The sequence below is a fragment of the Emys orbicularis genome, chromosome 3, assembly GCF_028017835.1.
Source record: "Emys orbicularis isolate rEmyOrb1 chromosome 3, rEmyOrb1.hap1, whole genome shotgun sequence".
Classification (NCBI taxonomy): Eukaryota; Metazoa; Chordata; order Testudines; family Emydidae; genus Emys; species Emys orbicularis.
In genome coordinates this window covers 101,088,583-101,114,235 of record NC_088685.1, presented here as the reverse complement: position 1 = coordinate 101,114,235, position 25,653 = coordinate 101,088,583, and the positions used below count along the sequence as shown (strand labels likewise).

General features: G+C 41.5%; 1 protein-coding gene across 1 annotated transcript in view; it reads right to left on the bottom strand.

Moving 5' to 3' along the window:
• LAMA2 (laminin subunit alpha 2) overlaps positions 1–25,653 on the bottom strand; it is a 344,610-nt gene that overhangs the window by 236,768 nt on the left and 82,189 nt on the right. Inside the window, exons 11-12 of the mRNA XM_065401428.1 lie at positions 24,550–24,690; positions 22,929–23,102 (exon numbers count right to left, since the gene is read on the bottom strand). Coding sequence (XP_065257500.1) covers positions 22,929–23,102; positions 24,550–24,690 — 315 coding nt within the window. The remainder of the gene's footprint in view (positions 1–22,928; positions 23,103–24,549; positions 24,691–25,653) is intronic.

Genomic DNA, 25,653 nt, shown 5'->3' with positions numbered 1-25,653 from the left:
TGGTGTAGATTGTGGCTTTCAAATCCAATACCATGTTGGGAGTGTGTTACAAACATGGCTAAGAACTAAAATACCACAAGGTATTTGGGACAGTGTACAAAGTAGCAGCAACTGCTACATCATTAAAAGGGCACACAGAGTGCTACCACAAGCATTGGTCTTAGACTGCCAGCTGGTGCAGAAAAGTGTTGAGGCGATGGCCATACACTCCTTTTAGGATGTTTCATATAACTGATGACCCTAAAGGAACCCAATCTTGTGTTCAGCAGAGAACACAAGGTTCAAGATCCTAGCTGCCCACAAAACAGTACAAGAAGTATACATGTTCAGTCTCTGCTGTGCCCTCTCTCTACTCCCCTTGTACAAACCCATTCAAGAGAAGGCAAAATATGGCCTTTTAAAGATTAAAATTATTAGTAATGAGATTGTTCCTGTACCAGTGATCCTTCTGTGACCTTGCCTGCCCTGTCCTCTCACTTCACTTCACTCAACCCCATTAAGCAATTTTTAAGACTGGGTACCCATATTACTTCAAATCTCTCTCCTTGATCCATTGCTTTTGATATGCGTTAGCACAAAGAGCAGCATGTGATGGGCGTACTGAAGTTAAGACCTGGAACTAGTGTAATGCTCTAACAATAGATGGTGTGTTAGTGCATGATGTTGCTCTGAGCCTAAGCAAAAAGAATTTTAAAATGCTACAATCTTCTTGAAGCCAATCCAGGAAAAGACAGATTAAATCCTAAAATCCTCTAGATTCCAGACTTCGCTGACACAAGGGATGTGATTAGCTACTGAAGGGAATGTCATGTGGAGGCAAAAATAAGCCACTAAGAAAAAATAAGAATAAAGGCATTAAAGAATTTTACTATTTATAGTCTCAAAAATATTTTCCTTTCTCCCTGTCTGGTGTCAGATGTAATACTGCAAACCCAAACTGGCTAGACTGAACCTTAGCTTTATGCCCAGCTCGTAGCTGTCCTGCCTAAGGAGGAGATCTGGGGACAAAATGCGTCACAGTTCTTTGCCCTACTCCCTGGGGAAACTAATTAGCTGCAGTCCTTCTCTTAGGCCTGGTCTACACTACCCGCCTGAATCGGCGGGTAGAAATCGACCTCTCGGGGATCGATTTATCGCGTCCCGTCAGGACGCGACAATCGATCCCCGAATCGACGCTCTTACTCCACCAGCGAAGGTGGGAGTAAGAGCCGTCGACGGGAAGCCGCGGAGGTCGATTTTGCCGCCGTCCTCACAGCGGGGTAAGTCGGCTGCGATACGTCGAATTCAGCTACGCTATTCGCGTAGCTGAATTTGCGTATCTTAAATCGACCCCCCCCTGTAGTGTAGATGTAGCCTTAGATGCTTACTCCCCATCCCCACCCCCTCAAGCCAGCTCAGCTCAGCTGGCCTGCGTCTCTCCAATCCTACCCCACCCAGCCACTTAGGACTCATGAAAAAGCTGTGCTAGCGCCACAAGAAGCACTAACACAACCATGCAGGATCTGGAGTCCTACTCCACTTTTATTCCCTGGCAGGATCATAGTAAGGCCAGTCACACTCTGCTCCCAGGACAACAGAACATTTAAAAGTGCTCTTGAGGCTTGTGGGAAAAGGCTGTTTATTCATAGATTCTAGGACTGGAAGGGACCTCGAGAGGTCATCGAGTCCAGTCCCCTGCCCGCATGGCAGGACCAAATACTGTCTAGACCATCCCTGATAGACATTTATCTAACCTACTCTTAAATATCTCCAGAGATGGAGATTCCACAACCTCCCTAGGCAATTTATTCCAGTGTTTAACCACCCTGACAGTTAGGAACTTTTTCCTAATGTCCAACCTAGACCTCCCTTGCTGCAGTTAAAGCCCATTGCTTCTTGTTCTATCCTTAGAGGCTAAGGTGAACAAGTTTTCTCCCTCCTCCTTATGACACCCTTTTAGATACCTGAAAACTGCTATCATGTCCCCTCTCAGTCTTCTCTTTTCCAAACTAAATAAACCCAATTCTTTCAGCCTTCCTTCATAGGTCATGTTCTCAAGACCTCTAATCATTCTTGTTGCTCTTCTCTGGACCCTTTCCAATTTCTCCACATCTTTCTTGAAATGCGGTGCCCAGAACTGGACACGATACTCCAGCTGAGGCCTAACCAGAGCAGAGTAGAGCGGAAGAATGACTTCTCGTGTCTTGCTCACAACACACCTGTTAATACATCCCAGAATCATGTTTGCTTTTTTTGCAACAGCATCACACTGTTGACTCATATTTAGCTTGTGGTCCACTATAACCCCTAGATCCCTTTCTGCCGTACTCCTTCCTAGACAGTCTCTTCCCATTCTGTATGTGTGAAACTGATTTTTTCTTCCTAAGTGGAGCACTTTGCATTTGTCTTTGTTAAACTTCATCCTGTTTAACTCAGACCATTTCTCCAATTTGTCCAGATCATTTTGAATTACGACCCTGTCCTCCAAAGCAGTTGCAATCCCTCCCAGTTTGGTATCATCCGCAAACTTAATAAGCGTACTTTCTATGCCAATATCTAAGTCGTTAATGAAGATATTGAACAGAGCCGGTCCCAAAACAGACCCCTGCGGAACCCCACTCGTTATGCCTTTCCAGCAGGATTGGGAACCATTAATAACAACTCTCTGAGTACGGTTATCCAGCCAGTTATGCACCCACCTTATAGTAGCCCCATCTAAATTGTATTTGCCTAGTTTATCGATAAGAATATCATGTGAGACTGTATCAAATGCCTTACTAAAGTCTAGGTATACCACATCCACAGCTTCTCCCTTATCCACAAGACTCGTTATCCTATCAAAGAAAGCTATCAGATTGGTTTGACATTATTTGTTCTTTACAAATCCATGCTGGCTGTTCCCTATCACCTTACCACCTTCCAAGTGTTTGCAGATGATTTCCTTAATTACTTGCTCCATTACCTTCCCTGGCACAGAAGTTAAACTAACTGGTCTGTAGTTTCCTGGGTTGTTTTTATTTCCCTTTTTATAGATGGGCACTATATTTGCCCTTTTCCAGTCTGTTCCTGAGCTTAAGATCTTTTCTATACTCTCAAACAATTTTCTGTAATAATACAAAATTAATTGTAAAGGGGGGAGAAAGCAATGAGACAGGCTTTCAGTCTCAGACCCCTCAGAGTCCCCCTTTTTCTTCAGTATTGGAATGCCCAGTTTAGGGCCTCCAAACATGTTCCCTAGAAAGCGGTTCTGAGCACAGGACTTGACACCAGTGCATATTCTCCTTTTAATGCCTGTGCTTAATTCCTGCACCAAGCATTATGTCCTGAGAAGAGACTATTCTACAATCCCTACCACATACCCTCTGCTTCTCCCCTATGAAGAGTCAAGAAAAAATACTCACAAGAGTAGTTATGGACTTCAGTCGACACTCCCTTTCTCACGGCAAATTTCTCCTCTCTGATCGGTAGTGTGAATCTCTTGGCTTCAGTGTGCAGCTACATTATATGTTGTGTACCTGTTTCATGAGCAAAGCTCCCAGTTATGACAGAGGAAGTTCTTCCCTCAGAGCTACTGTAGAATATTTAATACAGATCCACCACTGTAGATCAAAGAGCAGAATTTTAACTGTAGTTCCTTAGACACTCAAGGGAAAAAAAGAAAATGTTTTGTTCTTTGTGGCTAAAATCATCTTTTCCTTCTTTCTTCTCTTAGATGCTCAAATAAATACTGTGAAAGGGTTCTTTGATAATCAATGTGTTTCTACAATTTTTCCCCACCCCTCTCTTTTTCCTCATCCCAGCTAAAAAATGAAAAGCTCAATGAGATCATATGTAACACTCTCATTCTGAGTATCACTTCGTTTTTCCACAAGCCTGTGGTCTCCTGAGTTTGGAGCAATCTGAATTTCCTCATGTCCTGGTGGCACATTAATAATAATTATAAAAAAAAAAACATACAGAAGACTTTATGGCTTCCAATGAAAAATAAGCCTCAAGGGATAACAACAAGAATCTTTGGAACTTCGAAGAGCTCACTGAACTTTCGGGTATACATATTAATAGTTGGGCCAGTTTGCTGGGACCTTTTTTCTCTGCTCTAAACAGGATGTTGAATACTGTCCTATGGAGGCATATTTATAAGGGCAAGCCAAGTGACTGGGAATTCACATTTGTTTACACAATCAACATCATTGTAAAGCACACAAACAGAAACATGTTTACTTGTTTAAATTTCTATTGCCAGCTTGCTGGGATTTCTGTGTAGGTTGGCTCACATATCAAAGAAAGGGAAGATGCATTATTGCCTTTTGGGCAGTATTAGTACTACATTCTTAGCATTTTTAATATTTTACGTAGAACATTTGGCTGTATTTCTGGTTCAGTGGTTTATAATTTTCTGACCTACTGCAAAGTCAAATTTCAAAGTAAAGACATTTTCCTGATGTTCTCAGATCACCCACAACAAGTGCATGGTAAGCTGTGGTGTCTGGATAATTGTGTGATAAGACTGCATATCTTTACCAACATAGCTAATGATTATAATTTATTTTTAGTGTCCCTTTCATATTAATTAATTTGGTATTCATTGTATTAACATTGACCATAATGACATCCATTATAATACCTAATGTATGACATATACCCTTCCATAAGCATTACATTGTAATTCAACATGGACTATAGCATTCATTATGATGGTTCCTTTCAGTAATAATGTGGATTTTTTAAAATAATTCCAATAATATTTCCATTGTAGTTGAGCATTAATTAATGTTCACTTATTATAAAGTGGTATTCACTGCCTACTTAGGGAAGATGAAACCCTGCCTTGCAGTGGTAACTTAAATTCCCAGGATGCTCCAGGGTAGTCCAAAGGGATACTGGCAATCCCAAAGCTGTACAAGTGAGATGTAAAACTCCACTGCAATCACACATACTACACAGCACTGCTTTATTATTTATGAAATTTTAAGCCCTCTTATACACGAAATCAGCTTGCTTCTATGGGGCGAGGATTGATAATGAGAGAAGAAGAATCCTCAGACCTAAATTTTCAAACACAGATGACTGAAGTTAGCCATTTAAATGAACACTGAGTTTCACTACCGTCAAGAATAGCTGATAGGCATCTAACTCCATATTTGGGTAAGTTTTCAGGTGTTTGAAAATTGTGGCCCTAAGACATGAAACAGTACTGGCACTACAGCACAGTTTAGGGTTTGATATTTTGTGTGTAGCTTTTTTGGCAGTGTACAGCTTCTCCCCAATAGAATTTTGGGTGTCAGATGGAGCACATCAAGCCTAATAGTCTTCTAGATTCCTGCAAAGAACCTTTCAGAAAAACCACACACAGCTACTTTTCATTATGGTCTAAGCAAAGAGCAGGATTCTACAGACTATAATGCTATGGATAACTAGAGAACATTGCCAAATTTTGCACTCTATTACAACCATGCAACTCAACTGAAACCAAGGGGGAAGAAAACTAGTGATGTTGCACAGGTGTCACTGAGAAAATAATTTGCTGCTTATCAGCTCTACTTCAAGAGTCCCCGGTGATTCATTTACAGACATTGGCTGTAAATAAAATTTCTCCTTTTGATCAGCAGTGTCCCTTCTTCCCTACCAAACAGAGCACAATTGCACATTCTGTATATCCTGTCCATATGCAAAACTATCACTAATTTTAATGGGATATCAAGAGTAAAACCTGTGCAGAACATGCAAAAGATATCTGTATTAAAAGTCAGAGAATTTAGCCCATATTTTACAATTTCCAAAGAGTCTTCAGAGAAAACAGTGGGCATTTAGGAAAATACTTTTGAAATTTCCTTCAATTACACTCCTGAAAAAATAAGATTTTTTCTGTGCCAATGACTCACACAGATCTGTAAAACAGTTGTCTGCTAAATAAAACCTGCAGCATGTATGTATTGATTACCGATATGAAAACATGAAAGCTATATAGATTGAAAAATGAGCTAAAGATATACTTTACTCCACAAAAGTAGTCCAGAAGAAGAGGGATGTCCATGTCTTCAGAGGCAAAACCCCCCTGCTGGGCCCATGAGGTGAAATGCATCCACTTGCCCATATAGGATCACCTCATGGACTCTTTTCTGCTTCTCAAGAGGATGTCTTGAACTGCTGATGATCAGTCCTGCTCTAGCGAAGATGCCCATCCAAAAACCAAACTCTTAGGTGAAGCATCTGCAGTTCTGGATGCCTGATCCTGCCACCATGCTGCATGAGGAGCTCCAGGAAAGCTGGCAGCAGAATCAGGGGACATGGCAACATGGGGAGAAGGAGGGGAAACCAGATCTAATGAGGCCAGAATAGAGCAATCAGAATGATCATCGCTCACTCCTCTCTGATTTTGTGTAGGACACGTGGCAGGAGCAGTAGCAGAGGAAAGGCATAATTGATCTGGTCTGCCCAGCGGATGACCAGGTCAAGTAAAAAGATCCCTAGTCAGAGTCCCCCAGTGGTCGAAAATGTCAGCAGTCATGGTGTTGTGGAGCTCCCATTCATGATTGGCCATGAATTTCCTGCTGAGAGTCTGTGGTTATGTTCTGAGTCCTGGGAAGATATGCTACTCACAACAGGATCTTGTGGGTAATGCACCAATCCCAAATGCCCCCTCATTTGTTCATGTAGTAAATGGTGGTGGTGGTGGTGTCTGACGTGATAAGAACATGACGGGAGCGAATAGATGTAAGAAATGCATGACATGCTCTCCACACAGCCTGAAGTTCCAGGATTTTGATGTGTATCCGGGATTCCAGAGTGGTCCAAGTCCTGTGACATATGCTCATCCATGTGGGCACCCCATTTAACGAGCGACACGTCCGTGATGATCGTTGTGCTTGAGGAGGATGGGAGGAACGGTATCCTGGTGCAGACTTGACCTGGGTCTGTCCACCATTGGAAGGAGGAGAGAACCTTGGGGGGAACTGTCAGTAGTAAGCCCATGGTTTGGTGCATGGGAGAATAGGCCCTTTGGAGCCACAGTTGTAGGCAGTCAAAGCAAAAACGAGTGAAGACTGTAATGTATTGTCAGGTCACCATGTGGCCAAGAAGGGAAAGGCAAGTCCTGGCCAGAACAGAAGGACCAGAGACCACCTTGGTAATCAGTTCCTGTAGGGTCTGGAACCTGCCTTCTGGTAGGTAGGCATGTGCCGAGACTGCATTAATGTGGGCCCCAATAACTTCTAGGGATTATATGTGATTTTTCAATGTTTATGCTCATTCCCAGGGAGGAGAAGAGAGTGAGCAGCATGGAGATCGAGGCTCGAGCGTTCCCTTTGGATCACGCTGCTATTAGCTAGTCATCAAGATAAGGGAATATAAAGACCCCTTGAGGGGAAAGTGGGGGAACCACTACAGAGAAGATCCATGGAGTAATGGTAAGTCCAAATGGTAGAACCCTGTATTGGAAGTGTCGAAGGCCTGCCAGGAATCTCAAGAAACGTCTGTGGGTAGTATGGATATCTATGTGAAAGTAAGAGAGCTGTAAACTACACGCCCTTTTCTAGTGAAGGTATGTTGGCTGCTAGAGTGACCATACAAAACTTTGGCTTATGTATGAAACGGTTGAGACGACGGAGGTTTAAGATCGATCTCTACGCACTCTTCTTTTTGGGAACTAGGAAATAGGTGGACTAGAACCCTGAGCTCTGATAGATCGCAAGAACAGGCTCTATTGCTCCCCTTTGTAGTTGGTAGTCCACTTCTAGGGAGAGGATACTGTCATAAGAGTGGTCCCTGAGGCAGAGCTAGGGCAGGGGACATGGGTCAAGTAGCATTATGAACTTGATTGTACAGCCATGTCGAATGACATCCAGGATCCATTTGTCCATTGTTATCGCACTCCAACCTGGTAAGAAGAGTGCTAGATGCCCCCCGAAGGGGGTGGGTCGGGCGTGCGGCATGAGGCAAGATGGTTGACAGCTTTCTAGATGCACTCAGAAATATTGCTTCAGCAAAGACTTAGTATGAGATGCTGAAGTCTGTGATTATGTGCCTGGAGGAGTGGCCATACGGTCTTCTGTTATGTGCAAGGAGGCTCATTGGGCCACTGATTGAAGAATTGAGGAGCTCTGAATCATTGCATTGGTGTCAGGCAGTAGACCTTCTGCTTGGGTGCTGGTGTATAGATACCCAGCCATCGTAGAGTGGCTCTGTAGTCCTTGAGGAAATGGAGGGAATCATTTATCTTCTGACTGAAGAGATGAGACTCATTGAAAGGGAGGTCATCTATAGTGTTCTGGACATCTCTTGGAAACCTGACAAATGTAGCCATGACTCTCTCCTCATAACAATCCCCATAGCCATTGTGTGCAAAGAAGTGTCTGCCGCATCCACCATGGCCTGAAGTGTTGTCCTCATGACCAGTTTCCCTTCCTCTAAGATAGCCTGGAAGTGTCACCATCTTGCTGGGGAAGCTTGTCTGAAAAGTCTGCTAACTTGCCATAGGTAAGGAAGTTGTATTTAGTGAATAGAGCCAAGTAATTTGGGATTAGAAATTGAAGGCTGGCAGAGGAGAAGACCTTGAGACCCAGAAGGTCCAGTCATTTTCCCTTTTGTTCACTGGGGTGGAGCGTGGGTATTGTTGCTGAACTCATTCTGTTGCCACCTATATGACAAGGGAACTGGGTGAGAGGTGAGAGAACAGACACTCAGACCCCTTTGTAGGTACATAGTACCTCTTCTCTACCCCCCCCTGGGGGTGGGTTTGCCAGTGGCTGGAGTGTGCCAGACAGTCCAAGTCGATCGGTACAGATACTCTGGTCGGTACCAAGGCACATAAGATGTCAAGCAGCTAGTTGTGTTCATCCTCTACCTCTTCCAGTGGGATGTGGAGGTACTCGGCCACTCTGCGTAATAGGTCCTGGAACTGACACTAGTCTTCCGGGAGCGAGGAGGGAGTCAGACACTGTTGCATCCAGGGACAAGGAAAGGAACCACTCCAGTTCTGGCAGGCTAAGCAGTTCTTCCCCCAATACCAGTTCTAAATGCCTACTCAATGACAGTTGAAGAGGTGAGATGGGGGACCCCTCCCAAGCTGAGCAGAAAGGTTCCTAAGGTGGATATTGGGGCCAGGACCCCCAGGACAGCCAACAAGGCGGATCCAACGGTTGCTGCAGAGGACTCCAAGGAGTGGGGTATCAATGATTCCTTTGCTGAGAAAAAGGAGGGTACTGCCACTGAATTGGTGGAACCTTCAAATAGCCATATCAACGGCACAGGAGGGGTGGACCCTGCACTCCACTCAAGTCCTCTGATTCCGAGAAGTCAGAGGCCAGTTCAAATGGCAGTACCGGCAGAACCACAGGAGTTGTAGGGGAGTGGGTGTGAACACGACCCAAATGAGGTAAGTACAATGTAGGAGAGCATACCCCCTGAAGAGGTGGAGACCTTATCTCCAAGACAAAGAGTTCATGAGGCCTGGGGGCCAATTTGACCCTCCCTGGCATCAGTGGTACATGCTCCACAGTTGGAACTGGATTTGGAACCAGAGCTGGAATGGTAGCACAAGGGTGCATGCAGGGTCCAACAGATACTACTGCTTTGAAAAGCTCTGACTCCAGGTGCATGCATATAACCCTCAGTGGAATACAATAGGGACCATCATTTGAAGAAAAACATATGATTGGCTCAGTTGTTCTGCATGTCACAGAAGGTAAACTGCTAATCTGTTTGGGTTTGGAATGGGGCTAGGCCAGGATGTGACTGACCATCTGCTTATAGGATTCTCGATAGGGCTGCTGAGCTGTATCACTCTTCCTGACCCCCAATTTTTGGGAAGGGTCAACAGATTTTGGGCTGATGCTTGTCTCACTGACCAATGCAATTTGCAGATCCTTGACTGGTTTTCTTGTTACATGGGAGTCTAGGGAGGCCTGACACATTGTGGGTCTGACCATCTACTAGGAGATTGTCCCTGGGCTATGCCTACTGCAAGAAACCTTTACTGGGGGATGAGAACAAGGATTGTGGGCTGGTGTTTCTGTCACTAAATATTGCACCTTCTCTACTCCTTCAGAGCCCCCTTTCAATCCTCAGAAGAGAGTGGGGGCATGAGGCACCTCAACTACAGCTCCCATGATGCACTGCAGCAGCTCAGGCAGACACAGATAAATGTCAAACTGAGCTGAAACTAAATGTTTTGATTCAGTTCAACAACCAGAATATTTCATTTCAGGTTGACCAAACCTGAAACAAAAAAATTCATTTTGATTTTTCCCAATCGTTGGCAAAATTAGAATTTTGCATGGAAATATTTGGATGGGAAAACCCCAACCAATTCCAATACATAAGCATAAAGCACATTCACAACAGGAACTAGTGGCACTTGGGTCCTTCCTATCTTATATTTGTAAGTTTCCATGTTTAAAAAAATTATAATCCCATTTGTTGTAGTGTTCCTCTTTTGTCTCTAATTGTGTTATGCAATCATATTTTTCTTAGACAGATGTAACTTACATTTATATAGATACAGACATATATGTTACTTACATCAGTCTAAGAAAAATATGATTGCACAACATACCATGAAAGACACAAAAAGAGGAATGCTACACAGAAGGGATTTTTGTGCATTTCTGCCTGAGCTCTGCGTAGATCTTATATCGATATAAAAAAAAAAAAACCAATGAAGAGTTAACTGAACTGCACTTCACGTCACAAAAGACCTCAAGGAGCAATGCAGTATAAACTTTCTTTCCAGAGAGGTCTTTCAATCCCAGCAGACTAAACAACATTAACTGAAACATTTAAATCAAAAGACACAGCTGACCAAATATCATCGTGTCTATGTATTTGATTAGCTTTAAAGGCATCTCAAACCTATGGCATAAGGTAAATAAAGTAGTTTTAGCCAATTCATTTTATTAATTTTGGTTGCATAGGCTTGGCAGTTAGGAAATCTTGTTTCCAAAGCCATGGACAATAAAATATTGACTAATTTCTTCATATTTTTATGTACTGTACTAAAATGACTAACATTAAAATGTACAGCTGTGTTTAGTTCTAGATAAAATATCTGTAATATATAATAAAAGAAAGAAAGAGACTTTGATTGTTTGACCTTCGAGGAACCGGAAGAAGATTAAGTGATAATTACTGCTGTAGAGTTCTTTAGGGTGGAAGATGCAAAGTTGGTGGATAAATTGCAGAGAGGACTCGCCACATCTACTAATACCTCTGCAGACAGGCTGTGCAATTCTGCAATGCAACAATGTAGATGTAATTGTAGGAGTCCTGCCTCATTAAATACACAATAAAGTGTGCATTTGAATGATACAGGGCTCTGCAGGAGATATTTTGATATGAATTGTATTATTTGAGAGTAGCACGTGATCATATAATTAAAGGCTGTCACACCATATATACACAATTGACTGACTGGCTCTGGAGACTGAACTACACTTTCATTCAAGAAGGTGGTCACTCCAGGTCAAAGTAACTATCTGGTGGATAAAAGAAGTACAGTTTGGGGGCTGTCAATCAGTCATCTTTCCTGACACTAGATGACAGGGGATGGATCACTTGATAATTGCCCTGTTCTGTTCATTCTCTCTGAAGCATCTGGCAGTGGCCACTGTCGGAAGACAGGATACTGGGCTAGATGGACCATTGGTCTGACCCAGTATGGCCACTCTTATGGTCTTATGAACGTACTCTGTGCGCCTCTGGCACCACCATTTTAATAAAACTGAATTCTTACTCAAAACATGAGCAAATTAATGCAGAAAGAAAACTGTTGTAAACACGCTCAGTTCTTACATAAACGTCCCTTCTTCACAACTAACTAACTAAATAAAATTCTTCCAGAAAACTCTCAAATGGCTCATATTATTTCACTTGAAAGTTTCAAAAAACTTCTTTACAGCAAGAATAAATTAATGAAAAAAAACAAAAGTTTATTTATGTAACAACTCTCCTGCTCCTTCCTCTTCCCCCCCCCCCAATTATTGTGCCAGAAGTGGACTACTTCTGGCACAATAATTACAAGGGGTAATAGGACTAAACAAATAAAGCAAACTTTTCAGTCAGAAAAGATATTCTGCCATATAGCAATGCCTCTGAAACCCTGCTGATTGAAAAGGCATGTAGATACCAATCAGAAATTCATCCAGCCATTTCACGAGATGGGGATGGTGTTCTTCATACATTGTGAGAAATGCTATATATATTTCCAGTGAAAACAGGGAATGTTCAGACAGGTCTATATTAAAAAAATAAAAAAACAGCTTTACCAAAAATAACTGTAAATATATTCATTTGGGTAAAACAATCATCTGTGTCTATTCATGCATGCTATTTGTTCTCATTGCTGTCGCTCCTGTCGATCTGAAGTTGAGAGGTAATGGCCCCATGATTCAAGGAAACTGCTGAACTGTGTACTCAGGCTTCAGTTTGAGAGATGGGTTCATTTATCATCATAATAAGCTATTACCATTGATAGGTCACAACTCATTGAAGAGACAGTCAGTCTAATTGGCTCAATTCCGTTAGCTTTGGATGTGCCTCAAGGAGTTGGAGATGAGCAGTACTTTGCAGGTAATATTCAATCACCCAACAAACTGCTTGTTTAATAATTCATCACATTTCCAATTGGGGTTTTATCATATTACTCCCATTTCAATCTGCTGAACGTCAGGTCTTAACTCTTTCATCTCTTGGGCCCATGGAAATAAACAGAACTTTAAAAAAAGTTAGCTTCAAGAGACTTATTGCATATTTAAAATCTCTACCAAGGTTTCCTTTCTAAAGAAATTTGCTGTCATTAGTTGAATTATCTCTCTGAAAAACAAAATCTTTGGCCCCACCTTACCATCCCGTTGAGGATCAAAATATGGTAGTGAAAGCTAATGGGAACCTAAGGGAATGCAGCTCAGCTTGCATTCCAGAGATTAACTAAGCAGTCTGGACTCATTCAGAAATCTTTTGCAGAGGGTAATGATAGAGTAAAGGAGACAAAGGCCTGAGGGCTTTTAAAAAGACACAATATTCTAGTCAGATGTTAGATGATCAGATCAAAGCATAAGTAATTCATGTTATTAGAAACTTTTGTTGTTTTTATTTCAGGAGGAGGGATAGCTCAGTGGTTTGAGCATTGGCCTGCTAAACCCAGGGTTGTGAGTTCAATCCTTGAGGGGGCCACTTAGGGATCTGGGGCAAAATCAGTACTTGGTCCTGCTAGTGAAGGCAGAGTCCCTTCCAGTTCTAGGAGACAGGATATCTCCATATATTATTGTTATAAAACCGTAAAAGAAAACAATTGAAATACACACTACCAACTTCATGAAAAAACTTGTGCAGATACAGACAGACATCTTCCTTTCCAAATGCAAACAGATGGACATCATACCAAAAGGACTGAAGGTAAAAAATCCATTATAATCAACATACCACACATACTATGGTGAGAGATTGTGCCACACAGTCTCAAAGAAACTGAGGAACCACGTGATCCTATACAGCAAACAGGAGAAGATCAAGAATGAGCTCTCAAAACTGGAGACTCTCATAAAAAACCAACCTTCCACACAAACTTCCACGTGGCTGGACTTTACAAAAATGAGACAAGCCATTTACAATACACACTTTCCTTCTCTACAGAGGAAAAAGGACACTAAACTATCTAAACTCCTACATGCCACAAGGGGCCACAAGAGCGGTACCTTTAACTCACCCAACAATATTGTTAATCTATTCAGCTATACTCTTAGCCCAGCAGAAGAGCGTGTCATATCTCGGGGCCTCTCCTTCTGCCCCACCACCCCAAGGAACATAATACAGTTCTGCGGTGACCTAGAATCCTACTTTTGCCGTCTCCAACTCAAGGAATATTTCCAACACACCACTGGAACAGCACACTAACCCACAGAAACCTTCCTACCAGTACTACAAAAAGAAGGATTCTGCGTGGACTCCTCCTGAAGGTCGAAACAGACTGGACTTTTATATAGAATGCTACCGCCAACATGCACGGGTTGAAATTGTGGAAAAGCAGCATCACTTGCGCCATAACCTCAGCCATGCAGAACATGCTATCCACAGCCTCAGAAACAACTCTGACAATTTAAAAGGCTGACAAAGGAGGTGCTGTAGTCATCATGAATAGGTCGGAATATGAAGAGGAGGCTGCCTGGGAACTCTCCGACACCTCATTCTACAGGCCACTATCCTCCAATCTCACTGAGGAGTACCAAAATAAACTACACCATCTGCTCAAGAAACTCCCTTCTATAGCACAGGAACAAATCTACACAGACACACCCCTAGAGCCCTGACCAGGGGTTTTCTATCTGCTACCCAAGATCCATAAACCTGGGAATCCTGGATGCCCCATCATCTCAGGCATTGGCACCCTGACAGCAGGATTGTCTGGCTATGTGGACTCTCTCCTCAGGCCCTATGCTACAGTACTCCCAGCGATCTTCGAGACACCACTTACTTCCTGAGGAAACGACAATCCATTGGTGATCTTCCAGAAAACACTTCTATGGATGTAGAAGCTCTCCACACCAACATTCCACACAAAGATGGACTAAAACCCATCAGGAACAGTATCCCCGATAATGTCATGGCAAACCTGGTGACTGAACTTTGTGACTTTGTCCTCACCCACAACTATTTCAGATTTGGGGACAATTTATACCTTCAAGTAAGCGGCACTGCTATGGGTACCCGCATGGCCCCACAGTATGCCAACATTTTTATGGCTGACTTAGAACAACGCTTCCTCAGCTCTCATCCCCTAGTACTCCTACTCTACTTCTTGTGCTACATTGATGACATCTTCATCATCTGGACCCATGGGAAGAAGGCACTTGAGGAATTCTACCAGGATTTCAACAATTTCCACCCCGCCATAAACCTCAGCCTGGACCAGTCCACACAAGAGATCCTCTTCCTGGACACTACAGTGCAAATAAGCAATGTTCACATAAACACCACCCTCTATCGGAAACCTACTGACGGCTATACTTACCTACATGCCTCCAGCTTTCATCCAGACCACATCACATGATTCATTGTCTACAGCCAAGCTCTAAGATACAACCGCATTTGCTCCAATCCCTCAGACAGAGACAAACACCTACAGGATCTATCAAGCATTCTTAAAACTACAACACCCACGTGGTGAAGTGAAGAAACAGATTGACAGAGCCAGAAGGGTACCCAGAAGTAACAGAATGCCACTAGCCGTCACCTACAGCACCCCAACTAAAACCTCTTCAGCACATCATCAAGGATCTACAACCTATCCTGAAGGATGATCCCTCACTCTCACAGAGTTTGGGAGACAGGCCAGTCCTCGCTTACAGACAGCCCGTTAACTTGAAGCAAATACTCACCAGCAACACACACCACACAACAAAAACACTAACCCAGGAACTTATCCTTGCAACAAACCCCATTGCCAACTCTGTCCACATATCTATTCAAGGGACACCATCATAGGACCTAATCACATCAGCCACACCGTCAGGGGCTCGTTCACCTGCACATCTACCAATGTGATATATGCCATCATGTGCCAGCAATGCACCTCTGCCATGTACATTGGCCAAACCGGACAGTCTCTACGCAAAAGAATAAATGGACACAAATCAGACATCAAGAATTGTAACATTCAAAAACCAGTAGGAGAACACTTCCATCTCCCTGGACACGTGGGCTGTAGCCCACGAAAGCTTATGCTCAAATAAATTTGTTAGTCTCTAAGATGCCACAAGTACTCCTGTTCTTTTTGCGGATACAGACTAACATGGCTGCTACTCTGAAACCTATACTTAAAAGTGGCAATTCTTCAACAACAAAACTTCAAAAACAGACTTCAACGAGAAACTGCAGAACTGGAATTAATTTGTAAACTGGACACCATCAAATTAGGCCTGAATAAAGACTGGGAGTGGATCGGTCACTACAAAAAGTAATTTTCCCTCTGCTGATATTCACACTTTCTTGTCAACTGTTGGGAATGAGTGAGTCCACCTTGATTGAGTTGGCCTCGTTAGCACTGACCCCCCACTTGGTATGTCAACTCCCATCTTTTCATGTGCTGTAATATATATACTGCTTTCTGTATTTTTCACTCCATGCATCTGATGAAGTGGGTTTTAACCCATGAAAGCTTATGCCCAAATAAATTTGTTAGTCTCTAAGGTGCCACAAGGACTCGTTGTTGTTTTTTCAAGTTTCCTGTTGGTCCGTTGCTTTTCTATCAGCTCTGACTGGCATTTGTTTCTCAACATTTCACACAGAAAGTTGTTTGTTAGTCCAGGAAAGGAATTACCACTTTTCAGTCTATCAGAAAACTCCAGTTTTCAGTGCTGAACTCTCAAAAGCCTATCATATTTTCTTCCAGGAATATTGATGATGCTAAATGCTAGGTGAATGCTTGGATAACTTCTGGAAGAATCTTACCATTATTATTTACTATTAGGCCAAGATTTTCAAAAGTGATGTTGTGTGCCTTGATTTTTGGGTGACCAACTTGACACACCTTAAAGGAAGGATTTTCAGAAAGGGCTGAACATCCATCCTCTGAAAATCAGGCCCTGTTAAGTAATCTGCTTAGTCAATTTACACAAGCTGGGGGTCTGCCTCATACACCTTACTTTGGGCCTATCTAGTCAATCTAGTCCCATTTCAGAGAGGACTAAATCAAATCAAAGTGTTCTAACGAACTGTTAACGCATATCAGAAAACTGTAGAGGAACAGTTAGTCTTCGGCAGGTGTGGGGGATAGATTCACACCCCTTCTTGCCATGGTCTAATTGTTCATGTACTTTTTTTAAACACTGGGGATTCTGGATAATTTACAGAATTATGCTTTCTGTTTTTTAAATTGTTGTGTAATTATCATTATAACAATAATGATATTATGCTTTCTGTTTTTTAAATTGTTATGTAATTATTATTATAATAATAATTATTATACTCCTATCTAAACAGGCTTGTCTCACACAAAGTTCTCTCCGGTGATTTCGACCATGAAAGACGGGTTTCATGAAGCAAACTCACTGTCCATTTACTTTGTAGATGAATAATGACAGTGTCTTCTTTGTCCCCCAAATGAACTAGAGCAAGCTTTTGATGCACACCTCAGGATAGGGTTCTCCCCACCCCACTGTTTACTTCTTCCTGTTATTCTTTTCTTTGAAGTTTTTACAGTCCTTCACTAGCATTCAGTTCATACTGATGAGCGGAGACCCACTGTGAACCATACAATATTTAATTGACATGTAAACAGCCAAATAGATAAACATTTCTTGTCTAACAGAAATCTATTTTTCACCTTTGCTGGCAACCAGTCCCTAGACAGAGACCTTAAGAACATAATTTTCAGCAACTATATGTATTTCCTTCCACAGTGATACTGATGACCAATTTGACACCAGCTTTTGAGACTTCATCTGACATTCTTTGGTGAAGTAGAATGTACTGGAGTACTGTGTCCAGCTCTGGGCACCACACTTGGGGAAAGTTGTGGACAAATTGGAGAAAGTCCAGAGCAGAATAACAAAAATCATTAACGATCTAGAAAACATGACCTACGAGGAAAGACTGAAAACACTGGGTTTGTTTGGTCTAGAGAAGAGAAGACTGGAGCGGGAGTACATGATAACAGTCTTCAAGGATGTAAAAGGATTTTACAAAGAGGAGCGTGATAAATGTTTTTCCTTAACCACTGAGGACAAGGCAAGAAGTAATGGGCTTAAATTGCAGCAAGGGAGATTTAGTCTAGATATTAGGAAAAACGTCCTAAGTATAAGCATAGTAAAAAGCTGCAACAAATTACCTACGGAGATTGTGGAATCTCCATCATTGGAAATTTTTAAGAATAGGTTAGACAAACATCTGTCAGGGATGGTCTAGATAACACTTAGTCTGGCCTCAGTGGAGGGGACTGGACTAGATGACCTATCGAGGTCCCTTCCAGTGTTACATTTCTATGATTCTATGTACATACCAGTCGGGAAATCCCTGTAACCCCTCTGCACCCCCTTGCCAGCTGGCATTAAGGGCAGGGCTGGCTCCAGCGTTTTTGCCGCCCCAAGCGGCGGGGGAAAAAAAAAAAAAAAAAAAAAAGCTGCGATTGTCGCTTCATTCTTCGGCGGCTATTCGGCGGCAGGTCCTTCCCTCCGAGAGGGACCGAGGGACCCGCCGCCAAATTGCTGCCGAAGACCCGGATGGGCCACCCCTTTCCATTGGCCGCCCCAAGCACCTGCTTGCTGCGCTAGTGCCTGGAGCCAGCCCTGGTTAAGGGGTTCTTGGAGCACAGTTGTAAATTCAAATGATTATTTTTAAATTTAGATTTGTTTAAAATTAAGTAAAATATCTGATTGAAACATAACAATTCAATTTTATCCACCTTGCTGGACACCCATTTGATTTTACTTCCGTTTAAATAAATATATGACATTTTATCCATCAGAGTTGATTAGCTCAACATAAATAAATAAACTTAAAAGGGTGTTGTATGTATATATATATATATATATCAGGGCAGCTAGAGTTATAAATAATTGAGCAAAATTCACTAGGTCAGTTATGACATACCGTCATGCTATCAATGTTATTTGTTAACATTTAAGGTTTTCCAAGAAGTGCCAGCAGCTCTCAAAAGAAAAGGTTATCAAAAAATTAGCTTCCAATAGCACTTCGTCTGTCATCTCAACCATCAGGAAATGTCAAGCAGAGACTGCTTTCCTTTCCCAGGCTTGCAGTGAAAACAAGCCAAAATGTTTTCATATTTTGGTATCAAATTGCAGCTATCAAGTCTGATGATCTAGAAACAGTCTCCAATTTTTGCTATTTGAAGCTAAACCATGGGAATACTAGATGGAGTTTTGAGGGTCTAGATGCATTAATAATTTAGGACAATTGATCTTGGCATTTCTGTTTCAGTCCATCATTGTATTATTTACGCTGGTTTATGGGGGGGGGGTTCTGTGTGATCTGTATTCTGTCATTTCTTTTGCATGATTCTGTCTCTTGGACAAGAACTGCACCAAAAATGAACACAAATGAAAGGAAATAAAGAGAGCACAAAACTCTGTTATACACAGAACAGTAAGACACTTACACTATTTTTGTTTTTCCTTAAACTATGGTGATGTACTAGTATACAGGATTCACTAAGCTGTACCTGCAGTCCTTTTTCAAAGCCTAAACTCCCATTGTTGCATAATAATACCAAGCAGCACAGGGTCTTAAAGTCATAGCATTTTTATGGTGATGTTATTGTATACATCGCACATGGCAACGCATATACAAACAATCAGATAATTGCCCATGTAAATGGTTATTTGTCCATGTGCAATTGTCCATTTGCTTGGGCAATTTCATAAGAACCTAAGAACGGCCATACTGGGTCAGACCAAAGGTCCATCAAGCCCAGTATCCTGTTCTCTGACAGTGGCCAATGGCAGGTGCCCCAAAGGGATTGAACAGACAGGCTATCATGAAGTGATCCATGCCTTGTCACCCAATCCCAGCTTCTGGCAAACAGAGGCTAGGGACACCATTCCTGCCCAATTTCCTTCGTGTAGTTGCACAGTATTTTTTCAGAAACACTTTTAGATGCAAATGTTCTAAAGTTTAGCCCTAAAGATTAAACCTACTGAAGGAATAAACCTAATTAAGGCTAAAAATATGCCCTTCACTCACCTTGTGCTGCATTGCTGATACAGATCATATGGGACATTAAAGGAGCCATTCTTTTGGGGCCTACACAGAAGGATAATACCTATGCACAGTGGAAAGAGTTATGGATGAAATTTTAGCCTTAATTCAAATTTTTGGTTCTTGGAGCTTTAAGACAGAATGCTAACATTATGTTAACATATTCCCTTTTCTTTTAAAGATAATCAAAAATAAATTCCTAGTGGAAGCAATTGTTAAAAAGGCAGTTTTACCAAACAGGGGCTTTAAAATGTGTAATATTTATCTGTTTAATAGAACAAAAGCATTTTCTACACTAGGCAGAATCTCTCAGCCCATGCCACTTCCCGCAGCCCCCATTGGCCTGGAACGGTGAACCGCGGCCAGTGGGAGCTGCGATCGGCCGAACCTGATGTTGGGGCTTAGGTTGGAGCCCAGACTCTAGGACCCTGTGAGGTGGGAGAGTCCCAGAGCTCAGGTTGCAGCCCCAGCCAGAATGTCTACATTCCACAGTTAAACAGACCCTTAGCCCAAGCCCCATGAGCTAGAGTCAGCGGGCACGGGCCAGCCGCAGGTGTCTAATTGCAGTGTAGACATACCCTTACAGTGTATTGTGTTACCAAGTACTTATGACTGCCTCAATCCAGAATTAAATTGGCAGCCATAAAATAGACAGAAAAGCTATTATATGATCCCTGTTAAATCTTAATAGTAGCCAAGCAAAAACTTTCTTCTTAATAAAATAATCCATCAGTTTGCAAAATTATATTGCTTCAGAATAATCCAAATAACAGCCCTTCATCTGATGAATAAACCACGCCTTCAAATTTCCATTTTAAACCAATATAGGCTAAAACAAGCATCTGAAAACTCTTACTTTTGTTTTAAAAAAAACAAACCCAACAATCTGCATTTTATATAACACAAGAGCTGCATGTATTTTATATTTTTAATTTGGTAAAATTTCACCTAACTTCTGACATGTTGCTAGTAGTGCAGTAGTATTTTGTTGTTGTTGTTCTGTTTTTCTAAAAAACCCAAGAACAACAACAACAACAACAGAGATGTTACATTCATTTTCTTGCTTTCTTGTCCCCTAGTCATACAGTCAGTCACTTTCACATAAACAAGAGTCCTAAGAGCGTTACCTACAGTCTCCCGTTACTCACTTTGTAGCCCAACCTTTTTAGAGAAACCAGAATCTGCCACAGAACAATCTCATTTAACTCCAGGGTCATTCATTGTTAAGCAAAGCTCAGGGTTACAAACTCAGTATCATCTCATTTTACAACTCTTGTGTCATGTGAAAGTAGCACTTGTAGGTGGGTCGAAAACATGCAGCTAGAATATATATGGAAATCAACATGTGCACCACATGCCAGCCTTATGTTAAAAGAAGCCTTTCAAATAAAGGTTTTGGGCTATGTTTGAAAACTGGGATCTCTCAATATAGAGGGACAGTTGTCCCCATGTTTTACTCAAATTTATTTTTAGAGAGAACATTTTAATGAAAGGGGTAGAGACAAAAAGAAAGGGGGTTGAAGTTGTAGCATGGATCCCAGAGTTATGGATTACACTAAACTTAAATGTCTTGATATAAAAGTTCTTAAAACCTTTCTCTGCATACTTTTAAGGCAGACATTCTTAGGTAAGCACACCTAACCTAAAACTGCAATTATTATATGTGTAACACAGCTAGCAGTCATAGTTGAGAAGGGCTGGTTTAATCCAGTTTCAGCTATTTAGAGAGATGTTTCATTGAGTTTACAAATAAGAACCTGCAATACTCCATTTCCATAGCAATACACTAAATCATCCAAGCTAAGCATGTCATCATGACTATAATTTACATGATGTAACATGACAGTTAAGATGTACTGTGGTAATTTGTGAGTGCTTTCAGTATTATTGTAGTATCAAAAATTTATATGGTTCAGTTATTAAGGCAAATTGTTTCATTCATACAGAAATGTCTGACAGTAAACCACAAAGGACCTTCAAATTACACTGAAAAAATGTCTTCTATGTTCAGACAATTTGCACACACTCTTCCCATTATTTGGTTCACTGAATGGAAAAGGAAGAAGTTTGTCTGTGTAAAGTTTCTACTAGAGTACAGGAAAAGTTCACGGTGTATGGAAGCTATAAAAAAACTTCCCTTACCCCAGCTGAATGGGCTTGGCTATCTTTAAGCATCTTATAGCCATGAACAGGATGCCCACATTCTTTGGAAATGATGCTGTTTAATCTTCACATGCTCACTTACCTTTTGTCATGTTGATTTCCAGCCAACAGGACAAAAATAGGTGGATGAGCCTGAAGAGACTAGAATGGAAAATGTGCTGAAGCACATTATAGTTTCATATACTTCACCATAATCAGAAAAAAGCTCAACTTCTGAACACAGTCCCAAATTCCAAAGACTGACAGAAAACTCATTTTAAGAACACACCACCTGTGATAACAGAAAGTCTGTGGATAGCAAGCCTGATACTCAGACCACTAAGGCAGCCAGGGAGATCTTCAAAGGTTTTAAAAGTAACGTAGTGCAGTAACCTTCAGCGGGCAGATACTTGCATGTTTATATCAGGGGGTAGCCGTGTTAGTCTGTATCTACAAAAACAACAAGGAGTCTGGTGGCAGACTCTGTTAGTCTTTAAGGTGCCACCAGACTCCTTGTTGGTTTTATATGTTTATATATTTATGTGTTTGTGTGGGGGGGGGAGGGTGTGAGTGGATCTGAATAAAAATGAACAGTGAAACTGGCACAAAGTTTAGTACAGCACCTTCTGAGTTCCAGGGCAGAGTTCCCTACACAAGTTTATGCCAAGAATTAAAGTTTTGTAACCTAACTCACAACATCTGATATACACTTTGCATCTGTGAAAAGCAGGATAGGAAACAGCCTTTCATATCCAAGGATGAGATGGAAAGAGAAGAGGACAACCTGAAACACATATTCATATGCCAGCCAATTTGTTCAAAAAACAACACTGCAAATTATCTGAGCTTCTCTAAGACCTGACAGCAGAGGCCTCAAGAGGTCTCAGAATTGAGGTACTTAGTTAATTCTGCTCTCCCTTGATACTTTGTGTCTCATAAGGATTCTCTGCATGCCTAACTCAGTTCTTTTCAGCAAGCAATTTTGCTGGTCAAATATCTATCCAACTTAATCTTCCCTTCAACAGGAACTTTAAAAAAATTGCTTACATCTTTCCCTAGCAATAAATTAAATGATCATACAGGCAAGGACCATCTGCACTTACTTTGTTGCCCAAATAAGGACTGGGTGCACTCCAGTAATAAATCAGCGGCAGCACTCTTCTGGCAGCCACATTACTGATGCTAAGCCGCTGAGGTCCACCAAAACTGTCCTGCTGAGGTGTAACTTGAAGGAGACCAGGTACGTCAGTCAGATACCAGCCACTCATGTCTCCTACCTATAATGACAGAATAAAATACCTGTTGGAAGGAGAGTCAAGATATCAAAGTCCCAGCACCCACCAGCCTCTGTTTTGTTTTTTGTCTTTTCTGCAGCTTCATTTGGTTTAAGATCTTGATTAATCTCAGTGAAGAATCATATTCAGTGACATGAGAATATTCATAGGAAAATAAATCTACTGTATGCATACCGGCTCTTGGATTTGTGTGTCCTGGACAGCCACTTAGGCTGGCAAAAAGTTAGGGGATGCCATAGGTAAATATTTGTTCCCAGTGGCTTAAAAGAGAGTGGGGAGGGAATTCCGGCTCACTCCCAATAATATCTGAATAAGAGCCATTCATGCTCACACAACACAAATACTCTGTAAAGTGATACAAGTCCCAGATGGTACAGAAGCCTGAAGTGAGAGTTCAACAAATCTGAATAGATATTATTCAGACACAATGTAGATTATTGTTCTAAAGACCTATATCTTAGAAGCTCAAAGGTCTCTTCTACTGCACCAGCTAGCAAAGACCGAAAACCTCAGATCCTGAATCTCTGAAATCCTCTATCAGGAAACTAACCAGTACAGAAGAGCTTAATATACATACAAGCATGCTCAAGGCTTTTGGTTGGTTTCCAGATGCCTAGATACCAGCAGAGCTATGAAATGGCTCAGCTGTGAGCTGGAAAAGCTTTCTGGATACTGGTATGTAGAGGAGTACACCAGGCAGACCGCTTTATTCCCAGAGTTCCCATATACCAAACAGCCAAAACAAGTAGCTATTTAACCTGAAACAGATTTTCCCAAGCTAGATTTACAGACATGTATTATAGCCCCTTTATAAAGAAACTGGTGTCCAGACTTTGAGACCTTATTGAAAGTATAGGGCATGCTTGTACAAAAAAAAATATTTTCTACAATGTGTTTTTGCAAGTAAGACCATTGGAAGGGTCACCCCACCTTTAGCTTCAATGCTATACACATATTGTACAAAAGAAATTCACCAGAGGCATAAGACCCTCACTGTTTACATGCCCCTATAAAGGATATTATTTCTTACACAAATTGTGTATTTGTAAGTGCAAACTCTTAATTAACCCATATGTGTCTATATGGATATTTATTACATGCCCAGAAAAGAGGCAGCCCTATGGACATCTTGGAATTACCCTCATTTTTCATACTTCATCATCGGCACATTCCATGACTGTTTCACACACACAGCTTCCTCTCTGACAGACATTTCTGAGTTGCTTTCTATATCAATCACAATGTTGATTTCAGAATATTTTCACAGTGAAAACAAAGAAAGATCAGTTCTTGTGTGTGAAAACTCCTTTTCATGGTATATAATGTGCCTGCAGATCTTAGGATAACATGTGTTGTACAAGATACGTTTTAAAAGACAGCATAACCAATGACATATTTTTGCTATAATGTTTACTATTATTTTTCTTACACTGCTGTAGGTCCAGTGAGAGTCTATACAGACGTTTGTTTTCCCTGAACAAAAACACTCCTCACAGCCTCTGGGATTATCTTGCTGCAGGTTGAAGAAACTTGGTTTACAACGATCACAGTTTTCTCCTTCAACATTTTCCTGGAAATGCACATTAGAATATTACTTCAGCTACTACATATTAAAATTAAAGGCTTTTTGCTCTCTTTTGGTTTGATACAACAATGCAAAAGGAAGACGTTTATGGGAAACCATCCCCTAATTTTTCAATATAAGAGCCAAAATCTCCAAACAATTAAGCTGGTGCAGCCCAACTAAAGTTAAAGGGATTGCATGTGTGCAACTGAAGGTAGAATTTGGACATTTAACTTTATACCTTTTCCATGAACATATTATTTTTTCACAATAATCTAGTAAATCTCCTCTAAAACATGGATGGCCAAAGGGAGGAACGCATGGGGTACAACTTGCCTATTCTTGGGAATCAGCAATCAATGTCCAGCAACTGCAATAGCTATTTGAAACCAGGGTATGCTCATCCAGTGCAAAATGCAGCTTTTCAGCTCTTCTTGTCTATGCTTGGGGTTTGCACCAGTGCAGCTACTCCTGTAGCTGGCCACTGATGGCTGAAATGAGGGCTAATCCAAGTATAGGCAAGGCCTGTATTTCTCCCTCCATGACTGACAGTATTTGCCAACCACATAGATGATCTGTGAACCTACGGAGAACTGGAGCAGAGGACCCAAGTGCCAGATCATTGCAGCATTTTGTAATTTTGTTTTACAGCAAAGGTTTATTTTACTAGTTGAGATGTTGAGTTACCAGTATGTGGTCAATCTGGCCCATATGCTGAGACAGAGATGCCTCTCCTCCACATGGGGTGCATTACAAAAAGGTTCACACTGTGGTGGGAGCTGAATAATGCAACAGTATTTTTCAAAGATACCCCAGAGAAGAATTTTCCTTATAAGTACTCTCTCCAAATTATTTTGCACATGGTCCCTTTAATCCTGGACACCGCACTATGAAATGTGCACAGATGTATCAGAATCATTGGCTCCAGGCCAGCAGAGGCTCAACAGTTTATGGAAAGCCTGCCCATAA